This window comes from Miscanthus floridulus, chromosome 6 (genome assembly GCF_019320115.1).
Source record: "Miscanthus floridulus cultivar M001 chromosome 6, ASM1932011v1, whole genome shotgun sequence".
Classification (NCBI taxonomy): domain Eukaryota; kingdom Viridiplantae; phylum Streptophyta; class Magnoliopsida; order Poales; family Poaceae; genus Miscanthus; species Miscanthus floridulus.
The window spans coordinates 113,713,533-113,731,145 of record NC_089585.1 but is presented as its reverse complement, the minus strand read 5'-3'; the positions used below and the strand labels follow the sequence as shown (position 1 = coordinate 113,731,145).

Sequence of the window (17,613 nt, the reverse complement as noted above, 5' to 3'; positions counted from 1 at the left end):
TTTCCTTTCATTGATATCGATGTTCATTTTATGGTTTAGGTTATGATTTTTTATTACTAATTTAAATCATTTATTTGTCTTCATATATATTATTTAAACAACATATATTAAATTTTTATTAGACAAGAAAGCATACTTTTATATATTTCTCAGACCCAGGCACCAACCAAACACACTTCTTTACACTTGCCTGGCTAGATAAATATCATCAACTTTTTAGGCAACACTTTTTGCTAGGCAAGTTACCCTGTTGGAGCTAGCCCACGTAACAGAGATAGGCGACGTTGGCTCTATGTGTGCAGCGTGTGCGTGCTCGCGAGTCAGAGCACGTGGGAGGAGCACTTGCTGAAACATACTGTAACAAGGTAAAATAAACTGAAACATACGCTTGCAACATATGTGTATAGTCACTGCAACGTATGTAACATTCATATAAAACACTTGCAATATATGTCTGAAACAGGTGAAACATTGGGAACATACATTGCGACATACGCTTATAGCCACTGCAACATATGTAATATCCAGATAAAAACATGCAACATCCAAATGAAACAGCTGAAACATTTGAAAGATACACTTGCAATATATGTATATAACCATTGCAATATATACAACATCTAGATGAATATATACAACATCTGGATGACACATATGAAACATACACCTGAAACGCGTTGGCGTGGAGTTCGATGCCCATAGTCACCAGTCACGAGAGCAGAAAATGGCGCATGCAGATGTGGCCCCCCACGCTCCTCTCACGAATCCACAATGTCGGTCATTCTATCTCTTGGTCACCGGCATGCATGGGCCCCACGCTCCGCATGCACCCCACGCAGATCGAGTGGCCGCACACACTCCCATGCGCTGACCGTGGAAAGGACTGGTGCAAGCCCTGTGACTGCAACATGCGTCCTTCTTCTTTTTTTCTTGTCCTTTTTTTCGAGATCGTGCATCGGCACGTTTTTCATTAAGCAGGGTTTTTTTTTCTTGTTCATCACGCCGCATGGCTCGGTCCGTCCTCAACCAAGCATTACCGAGGAAAAACGATCTTATTCAGGGGTATGGCCTTTTGACATGTAGTGCTAGCATTCAGGATGTATATGTATATATGACCCAAAAGTCTAAGAATTTAAGAAGACAGCAGCTCAACATCAGGATGTATGCTAATTGACAGCAGCTCAACAAGTCGCGATGCCTCACCTTTCAGAGAGTCCGACTGCACCGCGACCCGCCGATAGCCAATTCTACGAGGCGAGACTCCGTGCAGGCGAATGATTCAACAATAGTAGGCTGCCAGTCAGCACAAGATCAAAGTAAGCACTGTAGGTTCCCTTTCTCTTTCCGTAATTTCTAAATTCTAAAATTGAGAATCTATCCGTTAGTTTATCTAAATTCTGATTTTGTGGATCGTCTAAAAGCCCATTCTCTGTTATATTGGTCTAAAGACTAATCATTGGTGTAGTATTTTGTACTCAGTCTCATTAGTTATTATAAGCAGTGACTGAGAGTTTTTATTTTACCTAGGGCCTCTGAGTTTTACTTCAGCTCCATGCCCCGGAAAACTCAGTGTAACACCCAAGGTGTTAAGCAAGATCATTACATGTGCATCTCAAATAAGTTGTTGATAGAAGGTGCATCCGTTTGTTGGATATTATGGCTGACAATAGGGGCTTTGCCCCTCCTGTTCATTCAAAATATTATGGCTGACAAGAAATGAATTTGTTTTTAACAAGTGCCAACCCAAAACATTTTTGCAGATATTGGTTACATCAACGGGTGCAGTTATAGCCATGTGAAGACAACAAGAAATGGGTCATCCAAGTTTGTCGAATCCTAGAGGCAGCCGCGATGCAATAATTTGCTTCTTTTATATGGCCAAATAATGTTAGAATTGAGTTTTGAGATAGACTTTCTTTTATATAGCTTACCGTAATAAGTGGTTTGATTCTGTTGGTGCAAGAGATGAAATTAGAAAAACACAGTTGCTCAGGTGCTCACTTTGTATACGCACAAGTTGGCCATCGGAACCACTCATACGAAGTGAATCGAGTCCTTCAGTGTACTGAACTAGAACTGACATGAAGTGCTTCGTAATATTAGCAAACTTTCTTAATTTCTGACATCGTGTCACTTGTCGGAGATAAAAGCAACAAAGATTCTACACCTGCTGCTATTATTTAATATTCATATAATTTTCTGCTGCTTAATCACACAAAACATACTGAAGAGGCCACCAAATTTACTCTACAATACACATTTCCCTAGTAGTTTAGGTTTCAATAAGGTGTCTTAGTCATAACTTCTATCGACCTTCAAGCATGGTGATTGTTGCACTGTCAAATATGCTGCAGTCTGGCTTGGTTGATGATGTGTCTGTTTCCATTAGAACTCTCCTAGCTGCAAAGCCAGGTTGCTTAGGAGTTGGCAGTGAGGTGGCATCAGGACTAGCTAACATCAGAAGCACCTGAGACATCAGTGGACGGTCGTCTGGATTCTCTTGCACACACAAGAGTCCAACTCTGATACACTTCTGTACTTCATCTGAGTTGAATGATCCATTCATTCTTTCATCTGCTAACTCTATGCTCTTCTCCTCGTCCATAAACTCCATGCCTGCAGAAAAAAATGGTTACCAGGTTTCAGAAGTTTTATTGAGAAATACAGCTGGTATTCACTAGATGAGGTAAGTTGTCTCACTTACATGGCCTAGAAGGCTTTGGTTGTTTGAATAGGAGTATACTCCTCTGTTTCTCCTACCACTAACAATTTCCAGCAATAATACTCCATAACTGAATACATCTGACTTGACAGAGAAGATTCCATCCATTGCATACTCCGGAGACATATAACCACTGTAAAAGAGCCACACGAATTTGATTAGTACTGCAAAATGTATTTGAATGATGATGAGTATTCCTTTATCACAACTTACTATGTGCCAACCACTTTTCGGGTATTAATTTCTGTCTCTTCATTGCCAAATATTCTTGCCATTCCAAAGTCTGAAATTTTGGGAGTCATCTCCGTGTCTAGAAGAACATTAGCTGCCTTGAGATCTCTATGGATGATTCTGTATCTCGAGTCCTGGTGGAGATAGAGTAAACCTCGAGTAATGCCTTCTATTATGCGATACCGCACTTGCCAATCAAGTACAACATTGTCTTTTTCTGTTGACATACAGGAGGAGGTTAATTTTTTTTGCTGTGGAAATATATCATCAAATGTTCATGGTGAGAAAAGATAGGTTGAGACTTATACCAAATAGGAAATAGTCCAGGCTCTTGTTTGCCATGTACTCATAAACAAGCATCCTTTCTTGTCCACTAACGCTGAATCCAAGAAGCCGAACAAGATTGCGATGCTGGAGTTTGGCTATCAACAAAACCTCATTCTTGAACTCATCAAGACCTTGTGCAGATGTCTTTGAAAGTGTTTTCACTGCGATTTCCATTCCATCCTCGAGTTTACCCTGCAATATTGATTGAAACTATTCCAATTAGCCATGCAAGGGCTGGAGTTCAGGAGTTAATAGGATACTAAAAAAACTAAAAAGGGGCATTGGCATCGTTTCTCTTCTGGTTCATTTGGGATAAATATGCAGAGTTGTGGTGGTCTCAAACAAGTAGTCTAAATAGTTTCCTTTAGTTGCTTTAGATCATGAATTTTGTTGGAAATCAATTAGCATCTTGATCCCACTTTTTTTCCTTGTTAGAAAGGAGTTGCTATATTTTAGGTGCATGATTTTTTGAGAATATGCAGACAACAACTCATAAGAGACAACTATTACAATTAAAAGGACAACTCACAAGAGACAGAGAACAATTTTTTCAATGGCCAAATAATGACAAAATTACATGTTGCCTAAATAACAACAAAAAAAACCAGGCACCTGAGATATAGGAGAATTGTAAAAGAAATGTTAGCATGAATATGCATATCTGACTCTGTTCATATAGATTATAGAGTTTCACCTTATATACTGGTCCAAAGCCACCTTCTCCAAGCTTGTTGTTGATCGAGAAACCATCCGTAGCAGCCGCTATTGTCCCCAAATCAATTTTTTGTATTTTGGTCCCTTTTGAAAACAATTTTTACAAAAAGACCTACGTCAAAACGTTTTCTAAAAATAGACCATTTTTAGGTGTCTTAGAACATGACGCCGAGGTATGGGGGTCGGCGTCGAGTGACACGACGCCGAGGTATTGCCACGTCACGGACGACCGGGGTCGTCGGCGACACGGTGGCGCGTGGGTCCGAGACGTCGGCGTCGTGTCAGCCAACGCCAAGGGCCCAACCTCGGCGCAGCTGGACTACGCACCGAGCTATCGGCAACATCCGGAGCGCGGCCCAGGCGGCCCAACAACGCACGGTGGCCCAGTAGCTCAGCGTGGGGTCACTTAACGCCGAGCCTCCAGACCTCGGCGCGGCCCGACTCAACGCCGAGGTCTGGTCCCTTGAGGCCACGCCGAGGCCCCTTCTTCTTCCTCCCTCCATTCTGAAGACGGCCGGCCTCCTCTGTTTCTCTTCTCCCCCGCGCCGCCACCAAACCCTAGCCTCCAAAATCGACCCTAGGTGCCACGATCTCGGCTCCCGAAGCTTCCTCGAGGTAATGGTCCCTCCCCTCCTCCATTCTATCCGTGTAGATGTGCTTACATTGTCCCTAATCATGTGGAATCATGGGTGTATGGTGTTTTGGTATATTTGTGTTTGCATTTGCAAAATGTATGGCTTAGGATGATTGAGTGCATTGTTGTTTAACTGTTTTATGTGCTGAACATGTTAGGTTAGTTTGGTTTCTAGTTATTTTGGTCATTAGGGTTCTTTGTTTATTGTAGGTGTCATTAGGGTTAGTTATTTGTTGGTCATTAGGGTTAGGATGTATTTTATTTATTTGTTGGTCATTACATTTCAATTTTGTATGACTAGAAATGATTATGTTGTTGGGGTTGAAAAAGATGAAATTATATATTTTAGTTTCTACTTATTGGATTGAAACTCGCATGATATATTGATATGTGACACTACTTGTTGTGTGATGGCTGTAGATGGATAAATTAGTGAGGTTGCATCATGGAGGCCGTATTGTTAGGACAAGAGATGATAGTTTGGAATTTCTGTACATTTATGAGGAGTTGTTGATTTTTTCTGAAACACCATCTTTGACCCAGTTAGTGGAGCGAGTGAAGGTTAAGTTAGGCTGGAATGAAGGAGACGTGCATGTTCAGTTTGAAGGTGTCATAGATGTTGGGTCATCGAAGGGTCCTCAGATCAAGCGGTTGCTCAAAATTACAAGCGAGACTGAATGGAATGATTACAAGGCAGTTGTATTGGCCTCAGAAGTGCGATCTTTGGATTTAGTAGTAAGTAAGGAGTCCGGCTTAGGAAATGATAACTTCGAAGCATGGCCATCTTCCCCCGCTCACATAGGTTATGGTCCTTTGTCTGAAGAAGAAATACTTGTCACACAACTAGGCTACAGTGGAGATGAGGAAGAGAATCCGGTTGCCGATGGTGAGGGCAATCATGATAGTGATGAAGAGGATGATGATTATGTAATTGGTGATGCAGAAGAAGGTTTGGACGACGCTAGCGGAGACTTTTCTATTAAGGATGAGATTAGCAACGAAGATGATCTTAGTGGTGAAGAAGACTTTGGTGATGCTAGGGCTACGAACTGTTTTGACATGGAGATAGCTGGAGATGATGAATCCTTCGTAGAGGAGATAGCCGAAGACTCTGATGATGATCGCCCTGTTGGTCGTCTCAATTTTAGGGAAATAGAGATATTGTCTAGGGTCTTGCCTTAGAGAGATCCACTAGTTGGTGATTTCGAGGACCTTAGCCATGGTCATAGGGCAGTAGCTGATGGTGGGCCAAGTGATACAATTGTGCCTGATGTTAGCGGTTGCCTCATCATACGAAAGGGCATATTGTTTGCTACCATGGATGAATTGAAATCATGGTTGCAAGAGTACTCCATTATACACAACCGACCTTTTAGGGTCATCAATTCATTCAAGGAGAAGAGGTATACTGTTGCTTGTGAAGAACAACAGTGTGGTTGGAGAGTATGTGTTAGGAAGACGAAGGCAGGCAAATGGAAGATTACCTCAGTGAAGCAACCACATGTTTGTGCCACTGCTGAGGCAGAAGAGAACCATCTGCAGCTCAATTCTAGGTTCATTGCAAGGCAGTTATGCCCCGTGGTGAAGCATATGCCAACCATTACGGTGTCTGCGTTGGTTGAGATCATCTTCCAACGGTACAATTACTATGTCAAGTATGGGAAAGCATGGAGGGCAAAGCAGCGTGCACTGGAAATAATATTTGGAAATTGGGAAGAAGCTTATGAGCGCCTCCCTGTAATGTTGAACGCAATGAGGGCTGTAAATCCTGGGATGCACTTCGAGTATTTACCTAAGGAAGGTGAAACAAGGAATGGTAGCCAGGTATTTGGAAGGGCGTTTTGGGCGTTCGGGCAGAGCATCGAAGCATTCAAGCATTGCAGGCCCGTTGTCTCAATTGACGGGACCTTTCTTACAGGGAAATTTGAAGGCACAATGCTTATTTGTATTGGGACAGATGCAGAAGACTAGCTTGTGCCATTGGCCTTTGCGATTGTTCGGAAGGAGGACACGGATAGTTGGTGTTGGTTTCTCAGGCTAGTAAGACAAGTGGTAATTGGTCTGGGACGTAATGTTTGTGTGATATCCGATAGGCATGCTGGCATTCTGAATGCCGTAGAACAAGAGATTCCTGGTTACAGCCAAATACATCACCGGTGGTGCACCAGACACCTTGCTCAGAATCTTATAAGGCGTGATCACACAAAGGACAACTTCAAATTATTTGAGGAGGTTTGCAGGCAGCAAGAGGTTCAATTATTCAAAGACAAGTTAGATGCCCTGAAGTTAGCCACAAATGTTGATGGCTAGGCAATTCTTGAGCGAGTTGATGGCGTCGAAGGATAAGTGGTCACTTGCATATGACACCGGTGGTTGGAGATGGGGCTTCATGACTAGTAACATGGCAGAGATGTTCAACAGCCTTCTAAGAGGTTGTCGTGGTCTGCCTGTGACTGCTATTGCCTCATTCACCTTCTACAAGTTGAATTCTTAGTTCGTTTTGAGGAAGAAGCATGCGAGGTCTCTATGGACAGCAGGCAAAGCTTGGTCACTTTTAGCATCTCAGGAACTAGCTTTCTCAAAGAAAAAGTCTAAACGATAGAAGGGTTCATGTTTCGATCCGATCAACCATGGATATGAGATTCTAGAGGGTGGTGGAACTAACATTGGTGGTGAAGACCGGGGTGCTCGAAAACATAAAGTAGTGATCAATGAGAACAAGTGTACGTGTGGAAAACCGATCATATACCATAGGCCTTGCTCCCACATGATTACAGCCTGTCGCCTTAGACGTGTTGACGCTGAGGTTCCTCCCTGTATGGCCGCGGAGTTCTCTTTGAGGAACCTAATGAGCACCTGGAATCCTCAGTTCGAGCCATTTCTTGACGAGAGTCAATGGCCTACTTATGATGGCCCCAAGTATGTGGCTGATCTTGGTTTACTCTGGAAGAGTAGAGGACCTAGGTGACGGAAGCGGTTCAGGATGGACATGGACCGAGCCACGAAAGGTAGATCAACCACGAGTAAGGTTGGGAGACATTTTGTAGAGGACACCCAAAAGAGCCGTTGCTCTGGTTGCCATAAGCCGAGCCACAATAAGAGAAAATGTCCTAAACTACTTAGACAACAGGTATCCACCAAGCTAGATACTTGAATTGCTTTGTGTAATAGTACATTGGTTTACTTTTATTTTTTTTATTTTTATGTTACTTCGTACCACATACACATGCTTTAACTTATACTAATGCTTTGGCATTGCTTATGTTGCAGGATGGATCGGTTCCCCCTTCTTGATCCAAGGTTCGATGAGCACCACCGGGCTCGGAGGATCGAGAACGGAGAGGTATATTCAACAATTCGTATGAAACAGTGCATTGTTCATCTTTTGCTCTATAGTCCATGCTCTTTATAAAGTGACATGAACTAATACTTTTCATGCTTCTCTTTTTTTTGCAGGTTTTGAATGTGCTGAGGCCAATGACACATGAGGCCTCTACGACCATGGTCTATGACGAGAGGTACACGCCCCTCCTGAAGCTGGCGAACCTTGCTACCGTTGCTCGTGTTTGTCGTCGAGGCACGCCACCTTTCAACCCAGCGGCAGCTGACGGCGTTGATAGATCGATGGCGTCCGGAGACACACAGCTTTCACCTACCATGCGGGGAGATGACGGTCACTCTTGAGGACGTTGCCATGATCCTTGGAGTCAAAATCCGAGGATTCCCAGTGATAGGAGACATGGAGTCTGAAGGATGGCAGCAGCGGGTTGAGCACTTCTTGGGACGGCCCCTAGCGGCAGTTGAGACTGGCAAGAAATGGCGCAGCAGTGGGGTGTCCCTGAGGTGGCTTCGTCAGCAGTTTCGGGAGTGCCCACCCAACATAGACGCCCAGACCGTGACATACTACTGTCAGGCCTACGTCCTGCACATGTTTGGTACGGTTCTCTTCCCTGACGGCACTGGAGACACGGTGTCCTGGATGTACATCCCGTGCCTTGGGAACTGGGAGGATGCCGGCAATAGGAGTTGAGGCTCGGCTATACTTGCCTTCCTGTACCGTCAGCTTTGCGAGGCATGCCACCGTCCTAGAGGCGCGCACGCTACAATGTCAGGGTGCATCACACTGTTGCAGGTAATAAAGCAAAGTTGTACAAGTTTCTACTACAATTCAATGTTTTTTCTTAACAAAAGTGATTAACATTCAAGATTCCACTCTTTTTTGTAGATTTGGATGTGGGAGAGGCTTCCAGTTGGGAGACCGCATCAGCATGATCCCCCACAACCTTGGTTTCCTCAAGGAGACGTAGTTGTCGCCCCTACCGTGGCACACCTCTACGAGCGAGCCCACGGAACTTACCACGTGTCACGCCACGCATACATCAGCTTCATCAACGAGCTGGACACCCTTTTGCCACAGCATGTAAGTTTCCCACCCTTTTGGCCTAATCGAGGATATGTGCACAAATTGAGCGTCGACTAGTTGATGACGACGTTGTGTACAGGTTCAATGGCGCCCATATCGGCAGGAGGCAAGTCACGGATCTCAACTTGAGCTCCTTGTGCATGGCAGACGTGGACGTCTGGACGATGAGGACCCCCCTTATTTATTTCTATGCAGTGGAGTACCATCTCCCTCACCGTGTAGCACGGCAGTTTGGTAGGCTGCAGCCTTCTCCGCCCGATGATTTCTCCACCGGTTGGCTAGCTCCACAAGTACGTAACATGCAATATTTTGTTCGTTTCACATGAATGAATCATTGAGTAGGCCTTCATATTCCCGCTATGGTGTAAAATTTGCAGGTTCAGCAGACAAAAAAATAAGAAGATCACCAACTGGCAGCTGGAGCACCAGCGCTACATTGATGAGTGGATGTTGATGGAGCAGAACAACATGGGCATCCACGCCGTCCATCGTGACAAGGCATTCGATGATTACCTTGTTTGGTTTGGTCAACGAACAAGGCTTCAATTGAGGCCCACTTGGACGGAGCAAGACATTGCTGACATTGCGAGCGAGGATGAGGGCAACAACCCATATGACCAAGCTACCCGAGAAGGCAGGCAAGTTGAGATCGCCCCTGCGTTAGCCAGAGCTGTAAGTGATACAACTATTTCCATCTATGAGGTCTTTACTGTCATGGAGACTTAAATTCTTGTTTTTGTTGCATAGAGCACGGAGATAATGAGGACAGTGGCCGAGCAAGGAAGGGCATTGATGATTCCTGTGGGCAATCCTGATGAGGCCTCCATGTTACGACAGCACATTCAGGTAGTCTCCTCTCATTCAGTTGATGTTACATCTTTATATAGTTTTGCGACCAACCCCACTTACTAATAGTGCTTTCAAAATGCAGGCGTGCCATGCATCGCCTCCGAAAGGTAGCTGCATGCCTTGGATGTAGATGTTCCCCGGATGTGGCAGTCCCACAACAGCTTGGTGCTGGACCTTCTACTGCACATGTTGGAGGGACTTCATCTTCACATGGTGCACATGGTGGCAGGACTTCTTCTTCACATGGTGCAGCAACTAGTGCAGAGGGTGGTCAAGGACATGGTCATTATGATGATGAAGATGATGAAGGATAGGGAGAGTACTATGATCATGAGTATGATGAGATTGGCATGTCCCAGCTTGGAGATGCACCCCAAGGAACTCAAGGCCCCTCCGGTTCTGGACGTCCACAGAGGACGCTCAGACCAGTGGACAGGTACACTCTAGGTACCTATCCGTTTGGGAGGGGAAAGCGTTACGCTCGCCATCCACGTTAAGGTACAAGGAGCGATAAAAGATCCAAAGACTTCATATGCTATATTTTGTGCATGGACTATGTATGCATTGGACCTTATGTAATGCACTATGTATGGACCTTGTACTATGTTTGGACTATGTTGGTTGATTGATGAAGCATATGTATGGACTATGTTGGATGTTGAATGTGTTGGACTATGTTGGATGTTGAATGTGTTGGACCTTATGTATGTATGGATGTTGAATGAATGTGTATGTCGGTGTGGTCATTTGTTATGTGAAATTCTATGTATTCTGTGTATTATGTTTTTTGGTGAACCCCAAGCTCGGCGTATCCACCACGATATTTAATTTAAGATAAGCTATACTTTATTTCTGGAATGAAAATGTGATTGTCCTCATAACGATATTCCCCAAATGTGGAACGTCGCCATGTTTCATGTTTCCAGCTATCAAGAGAGGGCCTCCGTCGCAACTCACAAGAAAGAAGGGGTGTCATCATCCCCATCCTCCATGTTACGATCAACCTCTGTTGGATCCACGGTGACATGGCAAGCACGTAAAGGGGACTGAAGCGGCTTAGGAGAGTCGGGGAGCTAGCGAGCTCAGGTCCGTTGTTGGCACAAGGTCATCGTCGGCTGATTAGAGTAGTGGGCAATAGTGAAGCAAATCAAAGAAGAGATGATATATTTTGGTGAACCCTAGGAGCTCGGCGTCAATTGAACACACGCCGAGGGTGGGCACCTCGGCGTTTAGTCATTTGACGCTGACCACTGGTGCATACTGGATTCCTTTGCCTCGAAGCGCCGAGGTGCCCAACCTCGGCGTGCCGTAAATTGACGCCGAGCCATTAACCTCGGCGTGGGTCGACTAAGCGCCGAGGTTCGGAACAAACCTGGTGCCGGCCATTGTGATCCCTAGGGTTGGCGTGGGCCGACTCGACGCCGAGCCTCAGCCCGCAAATGGCCAAGTCAAACCCTAGGGTTGGCGTGGGCCGACTCGACGCCGAGCCTCAGCCCAACTCACAAACGGCCGAGCCAAACCCTAGGGTTGACGTGGGCCGACTCAACGTCGAGCCTTCTATCTCGGCATTGTCCGACTTGACGCCGAGCCTATGAATCATAAAATAGAAAGAATAAAGTATTAAAGACAGAGGTCGTGTAAACCTTTGGTTTGCAATCCTATTTGCATGATTCAAATGAAAAATCTTTCTCAACGATTCCTCTTCTACTAACACGAGTTATACTAATAAGAGTAGACAAGCTATATTTATGTTTGTTCCTGCAGGAAAAACTGAATGTTGGTTCGATTTCAATCCCCTATTTTTAGAGAGTCAAATCTTTTTTTCAGTTTGGGAATCAACCATAGTACATGAAACTTAGAGGTACGTAAACTGCAATTTATGAAATAGCGAATGCACAACGATTACACTCACATCAAAACTAACAATGGCATGTCGCAAACTAAACCTAGCATGCCTTAGGGGATTGAAAGAAACAAGTGATACAGACATTGCAAAGGGTACACACTCACATGAAAACTAACAATGGCATGTTGCAAACTAAACCTAGCATGCCTTAGGAGATTGAAAAGAACAACTCATACAAGCATTCCACATTCGGATTGACTAACAAAGGTTGGTCCTAATAATGCTCCCACATATTGAACTGAGTTGCGCCTTCCCCATAGTATCCTCCAGTTGATGGAGGCGGTGGCGGTGGCGGTGGCGGTGGCGGTGGCGGTGGAGAAGGAGGCCCGTCCTTCTTATGGTACGGGCACTCGCAGTACGGATTATTGCATAGTGTCCTCCTCTGCATCATTGCTATTGTCGTCGTCCGACTTGTCCCTGTTACCACTTCCAGGGCCATACTCTAGGTCAAAGATGCGTCCCTATAGATATGTGATGTACTGTTGATGGGGATAGATAGGAGGAGGGTCGACCCATCTAGTGAAGCCACAGTTATCTGGACAGCTTGAATCCTGAAAACCCATCTACCAATAAGTACTACTAGAAACCAAATGCAAATCTAAAAAAGGAGAGAGTTCAAAGGAAATACAAATCCTCGCGGGCATCTGAAGAAACGACGGCCTCCACCGTCACAGTCGTTGTACATCTGCACAACGCAATCCAAACCGTGGCGGCATTTTGGCCAATCTTCAATGCGCTTGTCGTATGATCTAAGAGGTCTCTCACGGGTGAAGTCACTCTTCCTCTCCAAAGGAAATTCCTCTATTGGTTCTTCAAAAGAATCAGGACCCAGAGAACCCTCCCACACAATCGGAGGTCCCTTCCTCACCCCCTTTCCTCTCCCTCCGCCGAAACCCTTTCCACTCGAGGAACCTCCGCTCGACATTTCCTAAAACTAAACCAGAAAACAAGTTGTGTGGATGTGGAGCAAGACATGGACCACTATATATAGAGATGAAGGCAGGTTCACCATGAATGCTACTTGACAAAAAACTTGTGTGCGTACTCATTTATTGAATCTGCAAAGGCTAGATGCTTCATCTGAAAAGCCTACAACCATGACCGGTCATTTCATCTGAAAAGGCTACACCTGTGTTTTGTCACTTCATCTAAATGCAGTACATCACTCTGATATTAATTCACTGCGTATACGGATACAACAGTAAACGAATCTAGGCTTTTCAGTGAGTTTTCAAATAGACTTTTCATTGACTGCAACAGTACTTGTAGCCCTTTCAGTGACTGCAACAGCACAAGTAGCCTTTTCAGTGATACAAACAGTAGCACTACAGTCTTAGGATAGTTAACGAAGTACAGGGCATAAGACCATCTGAAATAAAAGCATAGTGCATTACAACATAATAAAAAAAGTCCAGGGAATAAGTTCATCTGAAATAAAAGCAGAGTGCATTACAACATAGTAAAAAAAGTCCAGGGCTACACGACATCGCTCGTGAATAAACCAAATACCTACTGAGTGCAACGAGGCCACTTTCCCTTCCTCTGGGCATCGGGATTCTCCTCCATCGCTGCCTTCGCTCGGCGCACACGCTCAAGCTTCTTCTCCCTCTCCGCCCTAGTACGCAGCAACACGCCTCCTTTCCTCCTCTTCCTTATGCTCCTTTTCTATAGCCTCCTGTCTGCGTCTCTGCTCAAACCTCTCCTTAACCTCCGCATCCCACTCCTTCAGGCCTTCTAGATGCTGCTTGTCCGACTCCTTGATCTCAGTGTCAATCCACTGCTCAAAGTCACACAGTGGTGGAACGGTCTGCAAGAAAAACAAATTGTTACAAAACAAATAAATAAGCAATACTTAATATCACAAGAAAATTAATTAACACACAATAAAAATTCCTCACAAACGATGCACGGCGCTGTTGCTTTGTAGGTTCCCATGCATAATTGGGACACATCCAGTACCTCTGTCTATATGTTTCCTCATCTTCAGAGATGTCTACCTTGCAAGGATCACCACAAAAGCACATTGGTCGAGGAACACCTTCAGGGACAGGCTTTAGGTCGTAGGGATTTGCCCTCTGGCGACCATAGCTACAATTAAAGAATTTAGTCATATTAACGGAGAACCAAACCTAAACCTAGGGTTTTCTATTTGTTGCACAAATAATGAATAAACATTGGGATTACCTTGGAATACGAGCTTTACCACGCCTTGGCATCCTAACATTACGTAGAAAAAAAATCAATCCAAAGTACCTTGCAACGAATGTAAAGCTACTAACACTAAATCACCATACCTCCCAAATAAGCTTTTCATTACAAACCCTAAGCAAATTTGAATCCCAACAAACACAAAATTTAACTCAATGATTATAAACCAGAACATATACAACAACAACAACAACCATACATTTAGGTCATTCAATCATTTGAACCACCATACATTGCACGAATGACATGAACATGAACCAAACCTATAATGCCAAGTTCAAAAACAACCGAATCTAAATGGATGAAATGAAAGAGGGGAAAGAGGAGTACCTTGGCAAAACGCCTTGGTCATAAAAAATTGAAATGTAATGACCAACAAATAAATAAAATACATACTAACCCTAATGACCAACAAATAACTAACCCTAATGACACCTACAATAAACAAAGAACCCTAATGACCAAAATAACTAGAAACCAAACTAACCTAACATGTTCAGCACATAAAACAGTTAAACAACAATGCACTCAATCATCCTAAGCCATACATTTTGCAAATGCAAACACAAATATACCAAAACACCATACACCCATGATTCCACATGATTAGGGACAATGCAAGCACATCTACGCGGATAGATTGGAGGAGGGGAGGGACCATTACCTCGAGAAAGCTTCGGGAGACAAGATCCGGGCACCTAGAGTCGCATTTGGGGGTTAGAGTTTCGTGGGGGCCGTGGGGGATTTGGGGGCCGGCGGTCTTCAGAATGGAGGGAGGAAGAAGAAGGGGGCCTCGGCGTGGCCTCAAGGGACCAGACCTCGGCGTTGAGTCGGGCCGCGCCGAGGTCTGGAGGCTCGGCGTTAAGTGACCCCACGCCGAGATACTGGGCCACCGTGCGTTGTTGGGCCGCCTGGGCCGCGCTCCGGATGTTGCCGATAGCTAGGTGCGCAGTCCAGCCGCGCCGAGGTTGGGCCCTTGGCGTTGGCTGACACGACGCCGATGTCTCGGACCCACGCGCCACCGTGTCGCCGACGACCCTGGTTGTCCGTGACGTGGCAATACCTCGGCGTCGTGTCACTCGACGCCGACCCCCATACCTCGGCGTCATGTTCTAAGACGCCTAAAAATGATTTATTTTTAGAAAACGTTTTGACGTAGGTCTTTTTGTAAAAATTATTTTTAAAGGAGACCAAAATACAAAAATTTCACCATCCTTGCAAGGAACCTTACATGACAGATGTAGAAATGTAAATTGGAGCATACTGTTGTGAGACTTGGTTGAGATATCTCGTCTCCGTAGCTGTCGAGGTTAATTGGCCCCAGTGTCCCATCATCCGCCTAATTATAACTCGCCTAAAACGATCACAAGTCACAAAACAGCGTGTGCACTAGTTGAATTCTGCAGCACGCTCTTGTGCTGCTTTTCTTTGTCACCTTCTTGGGTCCCGTTTGGCTGACAGAATTTTGGCTGAAATTGGCTAAAAAATATTGTTCCGGCTTAATTGTTGTGAGAGAAAAACATTGTTCCGGCTCAAAAAAAAATTATCTAGATATCATAAACTATACAGCGGTGAATGTTTTACATCGACCACATGCATGCATTTCTAGGTACGATTATTCTTAACAGGTGGTAGAAATACGCACATTTTTTCTAGTGGTAGCAGCGGCAAAAAATCCTAAAGCATTCAAAGGGATTCTAAGTAAGTGGAACCAAAGCTTTGGTATTTTTCTAGTCTGAAACTTTTGCAACGCTCGCATATTGACTAGTCGCATGCAGAACACAGTGTTAGGCCGGTTCACCACCTAACGTTTTGCCGATTGCCGCTGCTTGTTTTCCAGCGAGACACCGGGTCCCGAGCAAGCGCGTGGTGATCGGCGTCATCGCGGCAGTTGCCGGCGTGCTTCTCCTGCCGTCGGTCGTCTGCTGCTGTGTCTGGAGGAAGAGGAGGAAACGTCACGGCGAGACGGATTCCTCGGCGCCGAGCGGCGGAGACGACGTGCTCCCGTTCAGGGCAAGGAAACGGCAGGCGTTGGACGAGGACTGGAAGAGTGCCGAGAAAGACGTCGACGACCTGCCGTTGTTTGATCTGGCGGTGGTCCTGGCCGCCACGGACAGTTTCTCTGCGAGCAACAAGATCGGCGAAGGAGGGTTTGGTCCTGTTTACATGGTAAGAACGATAGGAAGGAGTGTGATTATTAACAGTAGGATGATAAAACCTGAAAATGGTAGAATAATCTGAAAAAGGGTTTGTCAGCCGATTCTCCCTGATTTCTAACGGGATGCTGGGACCTGCGAACTGTTGAACAGGGAAAGCTTGAGGACGGGCAGGAAGTAGCCGTGAAGAGGCTGTCCCGGAGATCGATGCAAGGGGCGGTGGAGTTCAAGAACGAGGTGAAGCTGATCGCCAAGCTTCAGCACAGGAACCTCGTGAGGCTGCTCGGCTGCTGCATCGACGAGGAGGAGAGGATGCTCCTGTACGAGTACATGCACAACCAGAGCCTCGACACGTTCATATTTGGTCAGTTTGACATTGCAGAAACATATATCTATCTGCCCAACAAGTTTAGTTTACTGAATTGTACTTGCATAGAAATGCTATAATGCTAATGGTTATGCGTTGTGCAGATGAAGGAAAGCGGATGTTGCTAGTATCTGCATGAAGACTCAAGGTTCAGGATCATCCATAGGGATGTCAAGGCTAGCAACGTGTTATTGGACAGAAACATGGTCCCCAAAATTTCAGACTTCGCATCGCAAGGATGTTCGGAGGTGACCAGACCACAGCATATACATTGAAGGTCATTGGAACATAGTAAGTTCTTTCTTGATCTCCTGGTCCTATGGCCCCCAAATTATGGACATTCAAACTGACATGAGAGACGGTTTTTGGTTTTCAGCGGCTACATGTCCCCGGAATATGCGATGGATGGCGTGTTTTCCATGAAGTCCGACATCTACAGCTTCGGCGTCCTGGTTCTAGAGATCGTCACTGGCAGGAGAAACCGAGGCTTCTACGAAGAAGAGCTTGATCTCAACCTCCTCCGTTATGTAAGTACTACAACTGTAAGCAGCACAATTTGCATGCTGTTTCTTTCTGAACATTTTTATCTAACCATGCTGGTCTGGTCATTTGTCCTTGTCCAGGCGTGGATGATGTGGAAAGAAGGCAGGAGCGTCGATTTGGTGGACAAGGTCATGGACGGCAGCGGCGTCAACTACAGGGAGGTGCTGCGATGCATCCAGGTCGCCCTCCTGTGCGTCGAGGTGCAGCCCAGGAACAGGCCCCTGATGTCGTCGGTCGTCATGATGCTGGCCAGCGAGAACGCGACGGTCCCTGAGCCGAACGAGCCCGGGGTGAACATCGGGAATAAGAACACGTCGGACACGGACTCGTCTCATGGCCTCACGGCCAACAGCGTGACCATAACCGCAATTGACGCTAGGTAGCTTCGGTTTGAATGCCCTCACCTGCAGACCACCAGTAGTGATTCTTTTCTTGGTGCTCTTCTACTGATGTAGTCTGTGCCTTGTATTGTGTACGTAGCTTTTGTACAGTACATCAAAGGTTTCCGTTGTCAAAAAGGCCTGTGTCAAGGG

General features: G+C 45.4%; 1 protein-coding gene, 1 long non-coding RNA gene and 1 pseudogene across 2 annotated transcripts; 1 reads left to right on the top strand and 2 right to left on the bottom strand.

The window, feature by feature from the left end:
• Positions 1-2,076: 2,076 nt before the first annotated feature.
• Positions 2,077-4,059, bottom strand: LOC136459122 (G-type lectin S-receptor-like serine/threonine-protein kinase At4g03230). The gene is given in 6 exon segments (XM_066459025.1): positions 2,077-2,601; positions 2,604-2,616; positions 2,705-2,855; positions 2,936-3,170; positions 3,262-3,472; positions 3,975-4,059. Coding segments are annotated over 5 exon segments (888 nt in total). The 5' UTR covers positions 3,455-3,472; positions 3,975-4,059; the 3' UTR covers positions 2,077-2,305.
• A 9,393-nt stretch (positions 4,060-13,452) lies between these two features.
• Positions 13,453-14,657, bottom strand: LOC136459120 (uncharacterized). Its single transcript, XR_010760140.1, has 3 exons — positions 13,991-14,657; positions 13,705-13,894; positions 13,453-13,613 (listed from the first exon to the last, which is right to left on the bottom strand). It is a non-coding gene; the product is annotated as an uncharacterized lncRNA (long non-coding RNA).
• A 950-nt stretch (positions 14,658-15,607) lies between these two features.
• Positions 15,608-17,595, top strand: LOC136461046 (receptor-like serine/threonine-protein kinase SD1-8; annotated as a pseudogene).
• The last annotated feature ends 18 nt before the right edge of the window (positions 17,596-17,613 follow it).